Genomic DNA, 16,084 nt, shown 5'->3' on the forward strand with positions numbered 1-16,084 from the left:
GAGCTATGGATGAAGAATGATAGGTGTAACGTTAAGGGATAAGAAAAGAGCTGATTTGGGTGAGGGAACAAACGCGAGTTAATGATATCTTAGTTGAAATCAAGAAAATGAAATGGGGGGGGGGGCATGGGCAGGACACGTAATGAGGTGGGAAGATAACCGATGGTCATTAAGAGTTACGGAATGGATTCCAAGGGAAGGAAAGCGTAGCAGAGGGCGGCAGAAAGTTAGGTGGGCGGATGAGATTAAGAAGTTTGCAGGGACAACATGGCCACAATTAGTACATGAGCGTGGTACTTGAAGAAGTATGGGAGAGGCCTTTGCCCTGCAGTGGGTGTAACCAGGCTGATGATGATGATGAATAGAAGTCGTTGGTAACTCCGTTAGACAGGATACCAGTAAGCTATCGCAGGAGACGAAAGATCTGATCAAGAAACGTCAATGTACGAAAGCCTCTAACCCTACAGCTAGAAGAGAACTGGCAGAACTTTAGAAGTTAATCAACAGGGGTAAGACAGCTGACATAAGGAAGTATAATATGGATAGAATTGAACATGCTCTCAGGAACGGAGGAAGCATAAAAGCAGTGAAGAAGAAACTAGGAACTGGCAAGAATCAGATCTATGCATTAAGAGACAAAGCCGGCAATATTGTTACTAATATGGATTAGATAGTTCAAGTGGCAGATGAGTTCTATAGAGATTTATACAGTACCAGTGGCACCCACGATGGTCAATTGTTGAGTAGCCTTTAGGGAATCCTGCCTGGTCCTTTGTTTGACAGAAGTCTCAGGTGTTCCTGATTCTATTTGCGATTACCTTAGTAAATACTTTGTAGGCAATGGACATTGAGCTGATCTGTCTATAATTTTTTCATGTTATTGGCATCCCTATTCTTATGGATTAAGATTATGCTGGCGTTCTTCCAAGACTCCGGTATACTCAAGGTCATGAGGCATTGCGTATACAGGGTGGCCAGTTTTTCTAGAACAATCTGCCCACCATCCTTCAACAAAGCTGCTGTAACCTGATCCTCCCCAGCTGCCTTCCTCGTTTGCATAGCTCGATCCCAAGGCTTTCTTTACTTCTCCCGGCGTTACTTGTGGGATGTCAAATTCCTCTAGACTATTCTCTCTCACAGTATCTTCGTGGGTGCCACTGGTACTGTATAAATCTGTCTAGAACTTCTCAGCCACTTGAACTATCTTGTCCACATTAGTAATGCTATAGCCGGCTTTGTCTCTTAGCGCATACATCTGATTCTTGCCTATTCCTAGTTTCTTTTACACTGCTTTTAGGCTTCCTTCGTTCCTGAGCAGGCTCAATTCCATGATTATAGTTACCCCCATATATATATATATATATATATATATATATATATATATATATATATATATATCACTTTAATATTATATTATCCATATTATAAAACAACTAATGTTTTAAGTGTTCGAAGGTTACTAGAAAATATTTGGATTTACGAAGTGCCTATTCAAAGCATGAAATATTCGCAGTAACTTATAATCAAAATAGAAACAGTTAATTCTTGTATTTATTATCTTAAGAACATGCCCTGTGCATAACTTTCTTCGTGAAGAAATTACTTGAGAGAGACAGGCACAACTGCAATTCAGAAAGAATCTTTGCAAGTATTGATAAACATTATTGGCCCAATTTCCTGCCTTCTGTGCACAAATGTATTATACTGTGCAGGTGTCACTGTATACTCGATTCAATCTGTAAATTTTATAGAAATATTTTTAGAGATATATATGTCACGCCAGTGCTTATACAAATGCCTACACATATCTTGATGTAATATGTAGGAATGAATTAGGCATTCATTAGGACTTGACATTTGACTCAAGACGTAAATTACTCATGTATATAAGTTACAACAAGAGCCTTCTGTGCTAATAATGAACTTCCCAATTGTCACCACTCAACCTCTCTTGCAGCCCTCGACAGGATAAAATACTGACATGACTATATAGCATGCTCTCATTCAGGTACTCAAATACCAAGAACAGACAATGAATTCTCATTAAACACAGGATTTTATTTGGTGCTCCGATGAAACAGACAGTTGAAAGCTAACTTATTAAACAATCAATTGCTCTAAAAAGTACCCACTTGCAAAAAAGAAGTATGAATAGAATAAAATCAAAAGTATCTTCATCTGCTACACATGCTACACATCTGTAGATTTGTAATTTGGAGTCTAGGTCAACACAGTTGTTGACCTACCCTCCATATTGTGCTCCATGGTGCTGTGCTCTCCGCTTATGTCTCCACAAACTACAAGACGGCATAAAGGACACGGAGCAGACGCTGCAACTGTATGGCCGGTCACCTGTATGAACGCGTTGGTGTACCTTCATTGCTCTCTTACAGGAGAAGCTCTGAAGGCATAGAGGGCACTGGTATGTTTTCACCTGTGTGGGTGTGCAGGTGCTCATTCAGGCGGTTCTTTTGTGAGAAACTCCGAGAGCATGAAGTGCACTGATATGGCTTCTCGCCTGTGTGGATGCGCAGGTGGGCCTTCAAGCTAGAATTTTGCGAGAAGCTCTTAAGGCATGACGGGCACCGATATGGCTTCTCACCTGTGTGCGTACGTAGGTGTTCGTTCAGGCAGAACTTTCGCGAGAAGCCCCGAGAGCATGAAGGGCACTGATATGGCTTCTCGCCTGTGTGGGTGCGGAGGTGTTCGTTCAGGCGGAACTTTTGCGAAAAGCCCCGAGAGCATGAAGGGCACTGAAATGGCTTCTCACCTGTGTGGGTGCACAGGTGTACCTTCAGGTGGATCTTTTGCGAGAAGCTCTGAGAGCATGAAGGGCACTGATATGGCTTCTCGCCTGTGTGGGTGCGCAGGTGGTTTTTCAGGCTGGTCCTTAGCGAGAAGCTCTGAAGGCATGAAGGGCAATGATATGGCTTCTCGCCTGTGTGGGTGTGCAGGTGTTCGTTCAGGTGGAACTTTCTTGAGAAGCCCAGAGAGCATGAAGGGCACTGATATGGCTTCTCACCTGTGTGGGTGCGCAGGTGGGACTTCATGGTAGTCTTTTGCGAGAAGCTCTTAAGGCATGACGGGCACTGAAATGGCTTCTCACCTGTGTGGGTGCGCAAGTGGATTTTTAAGTCACTCTTTCGTGAAAAACTCCGAGAGCATGAAGGGCACTGACACGGCTTCTTTCCAGTAGGGATGTTGGCATGTGCATCCAGATGAGCCAATTTATCAGCCTCGTAGTCACATTGGTGAAGGAATCCTTGCTTTGAGTTGTCACATGTGGCAGTTGATGGAGAAATACGAGGCCTTGATGCTGCGCAAATAAAACAAAAGTAATTAAATATAGCATAAAATGCCATAAAGAAAACAGGTGCTGAATTTAATTACAAGCTTTCTTTTCAGGGGGGGGGGAAGACCATGGAGGGTGATTTCAAGTATGATTAAACAAAGAAATTTTGACGGTCCTTTTTAATTTACTCAATAGTTCTGCATTTGAATGCTTGTTGATGCTGTTTGTGATGTCCGCCTATAATAGAAATTATTTTTTACAAAGGTGTAAAATTAGAAAGTGAGAGAACGTGGAGTGTTCGAAGATTTTCACGGATTTCTAGGAACCTTAGCGAAGAGTTTAAGATAATGTTTTGAGCCAGCTTGCTCTCTCATCCTTAATGAGCACTTGAGGCCAGGAGGCCTCAAGGGCTCTTTCGCTCTGCTGTGCATAGCCGTGTAGCCAAGCACCCGCACGAAAGGGAGAGGTCAGTGGAGAAGTGCAATAGTGCACTGCTGCTTGTGCACAGGTGCGCAGCTACGCGTGGCGCTGAGATAGACCACTGTTGCTCGAATACATATTCAACGCAGCGATGTGGGAATATTAAACTGCTGCGGTGAGTCAGTGTAGAACCCTGGGGAAAGTGATGCACTCGGCACGCAACGGTTGGGTATTTTTTGGTTTTGTGGACAAATCTAGTTCGTGATAGCCATTGGTAGGACAATTTCACGTCCTTAAAATGAGGTTTTAAATACGAAAATCTCAATGAGGATTTCACACAGAATTTAATGTACTTCGTTGTATCCATTATTTTGTTATATCCCATTTCGTTAAAAGGAAGTTTGAGTATTTGTTAATTACTAAACGCAAAATAGCGACTTGTACAGAGTAGGAATGAATGACAATGAATGTGGAGAGAAGGGAGTTTCGACATACATGAATGGAAAGATCTAGGGGTTATCCAGGAGATAATAAAAGTTTGAGTAGTCGAGAACCTTGCCCTGAAGTGTAGCTTTGTGGCAGCACAGCACCTCAAATAGAAATTCGATCCTGTAATCCGTACCCCAACCCTGACCTTACTCTTTAAAGATTTACAATTTTCGGAGCGAGCTATAGGTGCAAAAATATGGCAACTTTTTTTAAAAGTGATATTGCCATTCTTCATCTGCGAAAACTACTTGCTAATTTGGGACTCAGTACCGGCCTTATAAGCTTAACAAAGTACGACAACATCTTCAGTTGCAGTTTTGTTCAAAGTGGAACAATTCGACATGGACTCTACTCATTGCGCTCAGCTCAGGCATCCTCTGCGAGAACATCTGAATAATGGTATAAGTCAGTGCCACAGTCACGAGCACTGAGGATGACAGAGGCGAATCAAACTGCACATAGCACATTGGAACTAAGTAAAAAAGGCAGATAGTTTGGTTTTCTGCACGAAACGACTACACAACCTGGGAACGATGATGATGTTTGAGGTTTAATGGCGCAAGGGCCAGGTATGGCCAAAGAGCGCCATGCTAGTGGTAATGAATATGTCGTGGTCTGATGGGCTCTGTGAATTTAATGTGACTTGGCTGTAGAGGGGCCTAAAACAGTTTGTGTAAATTGCATAAAAATTACCTGTAATAAAATTATGGCAATGATTAAAGATATGTACTATGATCACTAAAATACATTAAAAAGAATGATGCATTATATAAAATATGCGAGAGACTAGAATTGTCTAAGAGCACTACTGCCTCGCCAGAGCCCTTCAAACGCAAGGGCCGAGAGGCATGTGCTATACAAAATAGCTATCACAGCGGCATCCTCTGGAGAGAGGAGACGCTATGAACGTATAGGGCTAATTACATGTAACACAACATCTTTCAGGAAGTCTAGGACTGCGTTAGTGTCAAAGAGTGGTTCTGGGCCGAGTAACATTACAGGATGAAGGGGAATGCGCTGCCGGTATGCTAATGGAAAATGTTTCTTTCTCTCAGATTCGGCTTTCCGACACTCCAGGAGGACATGGAGGACGGTCAGCCTCTCCCCACATCTCCCACAGGTTGGGGGCTCATTTCCAGTAAGTAAAAAGTTATGCGTGCCAAAAGTGTGTCCTATTCTTAGACGACAGAATAGGACATCTGTCCGGCGTGATTTTGTTACAGGAGGCCAGAAACCTAGTTGTGGCTTTATTACATGCAGCTTATTATTTGTTTCCAGGTCCCACAAGCGCTGCCAGTAGTTTCGCAGTTTCCTTCTTAAGAAAGGCTTCAGGTCTGCGACAGGAACTCTAGCGGCAGAATTTTCAGTGTGTGATGCAATTGATGTGGCCATTTGGTCCACTAACACGTTACCCTGGATGCCCCTATGTCCAGGCACCCAGCATATTATCACATGCTGGTTAGACACATATGCTTTACTTAGGGCGGAATAGAGTTCAATGATTATAGGATTTTTGTGCTTACAGAACGATATCAAAGACTTCACAACACTTAGGGAGTCCGTATATATAATTGACTTTTTGAGTTTTGATTTCCTTATATGCTTCACGGTCGACAGTATTGCGTAGGCCTCAGCCGTGAAGATACTAGTTTCCGGATGCAGTAAATCGGATTCCGAGAAGGATGGACCGACGGCTGCATAGGACACCCCGTCGCGTGACTTCGATGCATCTGTGTAGAACTCAGTGCAGGAGTATTTGTACTGGAGTTCCCGGAAATGCATTTGGATTTCAATCTCTGGAGCATGCTTTGTGACTTCCACGAAAGATATATCACATTGTATGAGCTGCCACTCCCACGGAGGCAGCAGCTTGGCTGGATGCATTAGGGGAAGCTCGAGGAGTGGAACGTGCATTTCTTCACTAAGCTCCCTCACACGCAGCGATAAAGGCTGTCTTACGGAGGGACGATTGCGAAAGAGTGTAGCATATGTCATGTCATTAATGGTATTAAAACAGGGATGTTGTGGATTTGAGTGGACATTCAGAAAATATGTTTGGCTGATGTATGTTCTCTGCAGATGAAGTGACCACTCATTTGATTCTACATATAAACTTTGTATGGGACTCGTTCTGAAAGCGCCAGTGGCCAGTCGGATTCCTTGATGGTGGACCGGATCTAGGATCTTTAGCGCGCTCGGGGCTGCAGAATGATAGATCACGGCACCATAGTCTAGTCGTGATCGAATGAGGCTGTTATAGATATTCATTAAACACTTTCTGTCACTACCCCATGTAGTCTGGGATAGAAGTTTGATTATGTTCATTGTTTTCAGACATTTTTTTTAAGATATTTAATGTGGGGGACGAAAGTGAGTCTGTAGTCAAGTATGACACCTAGGAATTTGTGCTCTTTGCTGATAGGTATTCGTTGTCCACACAGTTCTAAGGAAGGATCCGGAACCAGGCCTCTCTTTCTTGTAAAAAGAACGCAAGAGCTTTTGTTAGGATTGATCTTAAATCCATTCCTGTCTGCCCACACTGAGACTTTGTTCAGGCCATGCTGTACCTGTCTCTCGCAGACTGCGAGGTTACACGATTTGAAAGCTATTTGAATGTCGTCCACGTAGACAGAGTAAAAGATGGCGGGTGGTAATGAAACACGAAGCGTGTTCATCTTCACGATAAAGAGCGTGCAGCTCAGCACGCCTCCTTGGGGTACACCCGTTTCTTGCGTAAAAGGGCGTGAGAATTCATTGCCGACTTTTACCCGGAAGGTACGATTTGACAGATAGCTTTCTATTATATTATGCATATTACCGTGGATGCCCATTTCTGACAAGTCTCTTAAGATTCCGTAACGCCACGTCGTATCGTACGCCTTCTCCATATCGAGGAATATGGATAAGAAAAACTGTTTGCGAACAAATGCGTCTCGGATATTTGCTTCTACACGTACGAGATGGTCAGTTGTGGAGCGCCCTTCTCGGAAGCCACACTGATAAGGATCAAGCATATTGCTCTGTTCAAGGAAATGAACGAGTCGCCGATTAATCATTTTTTCGAATACCTTACAAAGGCAACTTGTCAGGGCTATCGGGCGGTAACTTGCCAGTGAGGAAGGATCTTTGCCTTGTTTCAAAACCGGGATCACAATGGCTTCCTTCCATGCGGTTGGAAGGTACCCTGCATCCCAAATGGTGTTGAAAAGTGTGAGTAGTGTAACCTGCGTGTCATTGTGTAAGTTTTTGATCATTTCATACATGATTCTGTCAGATCCCGGTGCAGAGCTCTTGCATGCGCTCAAGGCAGCTCTCAACTCGGCAATGCTAAAAGGACAGTTGTATCGTTCATTCTGTTGACATTTTCTCATGAGTGGCTTACTTTCTTCTATTTGTTTATATTTCCGAAAGGATTGCGAGTAATGGTTGGCACTTGACACGCTCTCAAAGTGCTCCCCGAGTGAGTCCGCCTGATCTTGTAGGGTATCGCCTTCTGTGTTTACCAAAGGGAGTGCATGCGCTTGTCGCCCTCTTATCATATTGACCCTATTCCAGGCTTTCGCCTCATCTCTGTACGAGTTAATACTCGATAGAAACTTCTGCCAACTTTCTCGTCTGGCCTGTCGGCGGGTTCGCCTACCTTCGGATTTTACTTTTTTAAAGTTGACTAGATTCTCTGCAGTGGGAGAAGCGCGTAGCAACCCCCACGCCCTGTTCTGTTTTTTATGAGCGATCCTGCAATCGTTGTTCCACCATGGGACACGCCGTTTGCAGGCCAAGCCTTTTACTTCCGATATGCATTTAAATGCGACATCGATTATGAATGCTGTAAAAACCTCGACTGCAGCGTCAATTCCTAACGAAGACAGGTCAGCCCATGGGATACTAGTTAGAGATCGAAATTTCTCCCAATCAGCTGTCTCAATCTTCCACCTAGGAGCGTGTGGTGGATATTTTTCTTTATGTGATCTTATCAGTATAGGGAAGTGGTCGCTACCGTAAGGGTTGTCGGTAACTTCCCATTCAAGTTCAGGCAGTACAGACGGGGAGACTATAGTAAGATCTATTGACGAAAAAGATCGGTTTGCAAGAGAGTAATATGTGGGTTCTTTCTTATTGAGAAGGCACGCTCCGGAAGAAAAAAGGAACTGCTCAACAAGACGACCTCGCGCATCTGTACGAGAGTCCCCCCACAGGCAGCTGTGCGCATTGAAATCTCCAAGAACAACATAAGGTTCTGGCAATTCGTCTATAAATGACTGAAATTCATGTTTGTTTAATTTGTAGTGTGGGGGTACGTAAAGCGAGCAAATGGTGACGAGTTTATTAAGGAAAACAGCTCGAACTGCCACTGCCTCAAGGGCCGTTCGTAGCTGTAAACGTTGGCACGCTACGCTTTTTTGAATTATAATTGCGACACCGCCCGATGATGCGACAGCATCATCGCGATCTTTCCGAAAAGTAACATATTGTCGAAGAAAGTTTGTGTATTTTGATTTTAAGTGTGTTTCCTGTAAACACAGCACTTTTGGATTATGTGTGTAGATGAGTTCTTGCAAATCATCAAGGTTTCTAACGAGACCTCTGACGTTCCATTGTATGATTTGTGTATCCATATTTAGTGTAAATTAGTGCTGTGTGTACGGAAACTGAAGAGATGCCTTAGATTACAGAGCCCTTTCGAGGCCCTGTAACAGGGGTTTTGCTCTTTCTGGAGCGTTCGAGCGAGTGTCGACGCTCCTTCGGCGCTAGGTGCGCCTTGAGGATAGGTGTTGTGTCCATTGCCTCTAGTGAGGCGCCGGACACGTGCTCTTGCGAGCGAGAAGTTACCAGGGAAGATCCCGCCTTAGAGGGCAAGACCCCTGTGCCCACCAGCCCGGAGGTCGATGGGGCTCCCTGAGGGATTTGGCTGCGCCGGCTGTTGCCAGCGCTGGAAAGGGCCGGGGAGGTTGGGGCAGCCTCGGCTGCGCCCACCTTCGAGGTCGATGGCCCCGTTTGCTGAGTAGGCGGAGCAGCGCTAGCTGCAACCGCCGCGGGGGCAGATGGCGTAACTGCCGACTCACTGCCTGTGGGTCGGACAGCCACCGGAGGCCGCTGTGACGCTGCCCCCTGACGCGTCACTTCGGCAAAGCTTTTCTTTGGCAGGTACACTACCCGCCTGCGTGCCTCTTTGAATGATATATTCTCTTTTACTTTGATCGTTACTATTTCTTTTTCCTTCTTCCATGAGGGGCACGACCGCGAGTACGCGGCGTGATCCCCGTCACAGTTTACACAGTGGAAAGCGTTCTCACAAGCTTCAGAGGTGTGTTCTTGGGCACTACATTTAGCACAAGTCTGGCGGCCTCGGCAGCTCTGCGAGCTGTGACCGAAGCGCTGGCATTTGAAACAACGGAGTGGGTTTGGCACATACGGCCTAACACGGAGCTTGATGTACCCGGCCTCGATTGACTCGGGCAAGATACTTGATCCAAAAGTAATTATTAGGTGCTTCGTCTGGATCTCTTTACCATCCCGCCTCATCTTAATTCTTCTGACGTTGATCACATTTTGTTCGCTGAAGCCCTCCAGGAGCTCCGCCTCAGTCAGGTCAATCAAATCATCATCTGACACAACACCACGGGTGGTGTTCATTGTACGGTGTGAGGTTACTGTTATGGGGGTCTCCCCAAATGACACTAGTTTCTGTATATTCTCATATTGTTTCAGATCGCGGAGCTCCAAGAGGAGGTCACCGCTTCCCATTCTCGACACCTTGTAACCTGGACCAAAAACATCAGTCAAGGACTTTGAGACAAGGAATGGGGAAATGTTTCGAACTGCTTTGTTTGGCTTTTCAGAGTGGATAACGTGGAAGCGCGGGAAATTCTGGATTTGGTGTCCAAAAAACTTGAAGACATCTTCGGTGCGCCCTCGTTTCTGAGGGCGATCAACAAGGGAGGGGAAAGAAGTTTCCATGAAAATATGTGTACATTCGGCAACAGCGCCGACCGCCCACCATGGAGCCCAACGAGGGGACGCGGCAGAGCTTGCATACAAGTCTGCACGACGCCAGTCGTACGCCGTCACTATAACCGAATATGGTTTACCCAAGGTTGGATAGCCACACAGGGTTAACCCTTGCCGCCAAGGAGAAAGGAAGTAAATAGAAGAGAGAAGAAGACAGGAAAGATGTAAAGTGAGAGATAAAGACGAAGGTTTGAGAAGAGAGAGACAGGAAAAGGCGACTACCGGTTTCCCCCGGGTGGGTCAGTCCGGGGGTGCCGTCTACGTGAAGCAGAGGCCAAAGAGGTGTGTTGCCGCCGCCGAGGGGCCGTAAAGGTCCAAACACCCGGCATTGGCTCAACCCCCAGGATCCCCTTTTCCCCGGACACGGCTAAGCCACGCACGGCTACACGCGGGAGGGTCCAACCCCCATGTGCTCGGGTACGTGGTGTCGCAACACACCAAACGCCTGCTGACGCAGACGCCCCTGCGGGGACAACCTGGGAACCAGCACACCAAACCGAAGTATGTCTCTCCTGTTACAGCACAGAGTAAAACAAAGACTCACAGACATTCTGGTTCTAGGTTTTACAATTTCTCTAATCGTGAAATCGTTTACTGAAGCAACAGATCAAACAGACAGTTGTTGTTGCCTTCAATAATTCTCGAAGTCATATATTACTGTGAGTGACGTCACGGCTTGAGGTTAACCTTGGCTCATTGGCTAAGAATGCGGCAATTCGCGGTGTAATATATTGCGGGGTAATACTGCGCAAAGCCGCGCTTGTGGAAGAAGCTCTGATGGCAGAAGTGCCAATGATGTGGCTTCTCCCTATGCTGTTGCACTTGAGTGCAATGAGTGCATCTATCGCATAGTCACAACTGTCACAATAGTTAAGGCAGCTCTGCTGTAATTCCTTGTGCTTGACAATTCGTAAGAAGCCGTTATATTTGCTTCTCTGTCCACAGAAGCATAACAAGTAATTGAATCGGCCAATTACATGTTTCTACAACACGAAATTATAGCAAAAATACTAAATGATCTTAACATCAGGCTAATTCTTCTCTTATGCCAAATGAGCAAGGTTCACAGTTCATGGAGAAAGTTAAGTTTATTTACTACAGGCATACATAGTAGAAACATATAACTGAAGTTATACTTCATCACCATACTTCTCTTTGGTAACATTTGTTTAATATAAGATGCCAATAAAAAGCAAAATTAACCGTGTTCGCTGCACAATGAGGTTTTGGTACACCACAGTTAGTGCTATTCACTCGCTTTTCTTAAATGAATCTCCAGATTCACTCCTTAGTTATCAGACTTGAAAAGTTTCTTTTTGAAAGATTGAAAGTTTATCGCGATTCACTTTTCACATACAGCATTCAAACATGCATCGCCAAATTAGGGGGGAGGCTAAAGGCTGTGTGTGCCTGACGAGGCCTGCCCTCCTGGTAGTCACAACCAATGCACTTGAGACGGCAACATGCTTCCATGTGCGGCAGCATCAGAATCACACCAAAAAAGAACATCCACAATTCTGCACAGTATAAAAACATTTCAGCATAACCTATTTTTTAACTACAGCTGTGAAATAGAGCAACACATACAGCACTAAAAAATAAATAAGTAATCGCCCACATTAAGACTACAGTAGGTCGGTCTTGTGTGCAATATCACTGCAGAAATAAGGTTTCCAAAGAGGTCCAGCCACACGGGAAGGTGCGAGGCGAAATCCGGCAACACTGCTGCGCGCGCTTGTTCCCCCACTCCCTACTCCCGCCGGCCGCGCTTCGCTGCGCCGTTCATTCTTGGCTCAGCAGCCGTCCGATATGGAGGTTCTCATTGTTGAACCCGCCAAGTGCAAGATTCATTCCATAATTCACTTTTTGCAAGCCAAAGGGACTCCACCCGTGGATATTCATCGTCAGTTGGCATGTGTATGGCAACAAGTGTATGTCCGTGCAACACGTCTAAAAGTCGTGCAGGGATTTTAGTGCCGGTCGGAAGGAAGTCCTCGATGAAGAATGGAGTGGAAGACAGTCAGTTTCGAAGGAGGTTATTGAGGTGGTCCAGGTGAACTGCTTCAAAATAAGAGAATCGCCGTCCGTTAACTTGTTTCTCCGATTCCTAGGAGTTCTTACGATACAGTGGAAAGCTTTGACAGAAAAATTGGGGTATCACAAGTGTTGTGCTCGATGGATACAGTGGCTATTGACATCAGACCACAAGGAGAAACACCTTGAGTGTGCTCGCCAATTCAAAAAAGTTAAGAAGATAAGGAAGGATTGTTGCACTCTGTTGTTACGGGAGACGAAACGTGGCTTTCATTTCACTCCTGAAACGAAACAAAAATCCAAACAGTTGTGTCACCCAGTCGCTAGTCGCGAAGAAGTTCAAACAAGCTCCTTCTGCTGGCAAAGTCATGGCCAGTGTTTCTTGGAATCGTTACGAGATACTGCTGATCGATTTCATGGAATGTGGGACAATAAACTCGAGACGGTTATTGTGCAACACTAAGAAAACTCAGGCAAGCTATCCAGAACCGTCGGCGAGGACGACTTGCAGCCGGTGTAACGCTGCTTCACGACGTTTGACCTCATGTCTCCCGTCAAACCTAGTAGCTTTTGACAAACTTTGGGTGGACTGTCATGCCCCACCTACAGCACAGTCCAGACCTTGCGCTTAGTGATTATCACTAGTTCCCCAAGTTAAAGGAACATCCGAGTGGCCAACGCATCAGGAGCGACGATGAAGTCAAAGAAGAGTTGAAACGCTTCCTCAATGGGCTGGTGGTGGAATTCAACGACATTGGGATACAGAAAACGGAGCACCGTCTACAAAAATGCGCAGACAAAGATGGCGATTATGCAGAAAAATAGAGCAAAGTTTCAAGGTGGGGGAAACAAAAGGGGGGGGGTGTTGATGGCTGCCATGATGCTGGGGGGCTGGGCTGACTGGTGCTGGGGAGAGTGCCCGCGAGAGTGCCCAGTGATAATATGGTCCAATAACAACCGCAGAACAGAACGCAACTTATCTTCCGACGAAATAAGAGCAGTGAGAACACTGAAAGAAGATACAGGCATTGTAATTCTACCGGCGGACAAGCGGAACTCAACCGTTGTTTTGAACATAAAAGACTACGAGGAAAAGGCGTCCGCCCTACTTGACAGCCAAGATTACGAGAAACTAAAGAAGGACCCCACTACGAGAACCCAATCAGTGCTGAACAAGATGCTGATTGAAATATTACGCAGCCATCCAAATTCTCGAAATCTCAACCTAAAATTAATGTGTAGGAACGGATCCGCCCCAACTTTCTACAGCTTGCCAAAACTCCATAAACCTGGAATCCCCTTACGACTAATCGTAGACTTTTCGTGTTCCCCACTACGATCACTATTCACTTACTTGCATCAGATCATGTTACGACTCACCGGAAGGACAGCATCTCACGTGCGCGACTCCGAGAATTTCATCAAAGTCACATTAAAAGTATGTATCGAAGATGATAAATGTCTGGTCTCTTTTGATGTAATCTCTCTGTTCAGAAGAGTACCCATTAAGTTGGCTGTTTCCGCAACTAGGGATGCCCTGGAACGCGACGATATGCTCAGCGAGAGAACCCCTTTGAGTGTAGACGACATCCGCCACCTTCTCGAACTGTGCCTGTCCAATACCTATTTCACCTTCCGAGGCAGCTACTACAAACAGGTTAAAGGAACTCCTATGGGATTCTCAATTTCCGCTGCCATGGCTAACTTGACTAGGGATAGCATCGAGGTGAGATCTCTAAATAGTTTTTCCCCAAAACCAAAAGTCTTCCTCAGGTACGTAGATGATTGCTTCTGCATCGTGAAGACAAGGCAAGTCGAAAACCTGCAGAAAAACTTAAACTCCATAGACCCGGATATACAGTTCACATATGAGCGCGAACAGAACGGATCGTTCCCATTCTTAGATGTACAAGTTACACAAACAGACGGCATTCTAAAATTTTCAGTCTACCGAAAACCAACCCACACAGGCCGCTACCTTCATTTCCAATCCGACCATCCGGCATACCACAAGGCGTCTGTTGTAAATTCTTTATTCAAACGAGCCGAAACTCATTCCTCATCGGAATCGGATCAAAAGAAAGAAAACAGAACAGTTCTCAACGAACTTAAGAGGAATTGCTACACAGATGACTTCAATCGAAAAACAACCAGACAACAAAAAAGAAGAAACAAACTGCGGGACCTTCAACCGTTGACTTCTCCCCAACTCCGGAAGCGAGTGTCCATCCTGTACGTCAGAGGTACTAGCGAAGCGCTCAGCCGAATATTGAAAAAAGAAGGCCTCAAAGTGGCGCACAAACAGATAAACACTTTCAATATGCTCCTCCCTAAACCAAAAGATTGTCCATCTAAAGAAAGAAAAAGCTCAAGGCGTCGTCTACAAAATCAGCTGTGCCAACTGTTCGGCATCGTACATCGGGGAAACCAAAAATCTAAAAGAAAGGATCAGACAACACGAGAACGACGTCGGAACATTCAACCGTATTCGCAGCGCCGTCGTTGAACACAGAAGACGACGACCACAAAATTGCTTTCCAGGAAACTGAAATCCTTCAAACAGAGACGAACTCGTGGAAGAGACTACTACTGGAGTCATAGCACATTCAGAATACGGGGAATAACATAAAGCACATGAAGGGCAACCTACCCTTAGTGTATGTCCATGGCCTTGGCGACATGACGAAAAGAAGAAAAGGACGCACAGCCAGGTAGACTCCTGCTTGTTTCACCAACACAAAAACGTCGGTGCGACCCTGTAACCTCCCCCCCTCCCATCAAGGGCACTCTCGCGGGCACTGTCCCCAGCACCGGTCATCCCAGCCCTCCAGCACACAAGCAGCCATCAACCCCCCCCCCTTTAGTTTCCCCTACCTTCCCGTCTGTTAAGTGTCTCCCCACCTCCTGTGCTCCCCTTTTCTTTCTTTACAAAAGACCCTTTGAAAGCTACACACCGCCACCCCCCGAAGTACAACCCTCTGAGGAAGGAGCCGAATGGGCTCCGAAACGTCGGGCTAATAAAATTTAGTTATTTGGTTGGAGTCAGTCTCAAGTCCTAAGGGAAATCATGTATTAGATTTTCACTTGCTTTGTTATCATTCAGGAAAGTTATGATGCTATGTTCAAAGGTCATATGGCCACAGTTAGTTCTAGCATCAGGAGTCCTGCAAGAAACAGATTGCAGTTCAGAAACAGCACCAGGCTGTGCAAGTGAACAAAACCTAAGGTTAGGTTTGCTGTGGATCAAGTAATCAGCCTATATTGCCTGTCGAAGGGTCATTAAGTTATGCGTGTTAAGAAGCTCTGGTGTTCATCAGTATTCTCGAGTTCTTGAAGTGCTGGGAATATTACCGTTTGCTCTAATTGCCTTTTTGTGCAATATATTTGAGGGGTTTAGGTTTGCATATTTTGTCTAACCCAGAAAAGTAAACAATAATGAAGAAGTCACTGGGTGTTAAACATAGTTGTTTTTTCAACGAAGTTGGTAGAACAAGCCTTAATATATGTATTAGACCGACTTAGCATGGTATATTGGAACGCAAGTAATTAATATGCCCAGTCAATGTTAACTGTTCACTAAATGCCACTCCAAGAAAACGTATTGTGACACGCTGACGAAGAAGATGTTGTCAGCTTGGTCGGAAGAAGACGACGCTCTGGACTTCGCGCACTGTCTACCATCTTGTCAGCCACTACGATTATTGTAAATATCCTGTAAATATACGTCTGACTGTTTTTAACCCCGTAACATTTTTGATGGAGGTTGCGGGATCATTATCAAGACGGATTTACGCAGCGGGCGGTCCTTGGCTGCATCTACAATGCCAGCACAAGGCAAGG

The 16,084-nt window shown here is 45.3% G+C and overlaps 1 protein-coding gene across 4 annotated transcripts in view; it reads right to left on the reverse strand.

Moving 5' to 3' along the window:
• Positions 1-2,020: 2,020 nt before the first annotated feature.
• Positions 2,021-16,084, reverse strand: part of LOC142590470 (uncharacterized) — a 330,321-nt gene continuing 316,257 nt past the window's right edge. For 3 of the 4 annotated variants that reach the window (XM_075702614.1, XM_075702611.1, XM_075702612.1), the window contains one exon: positions 2,021-3,316. In XM_075702614.1, coding sequence (XP_075558729.1) covers positions 2,388-3,316 — 929 coding nt within the window. In that variant the 3' untranslated portion in view covers positions 2,021-2,387. The remainder of the gene's footprint in view (positions 3,317-16,084) is intronic. The other variant, XM_075702613.1, reaches the window with a different exon arrangement.

Source organism: Dermacentor variabilis, chromosome 8, assembly GCF_050947875.1.
Source record: "Dermacentor variabilis isolate Ectoservices chromosome 8, ASM5094787v1, whole genome shotgun sequence".
NCBI classification, from domain to species: domain Eukaryota; kingdom Metazoa; phylum Arthropoda; class Arachnida; order Ixodida; family Ixodidae; genus Dermacentor; species Dermacentor variabilis.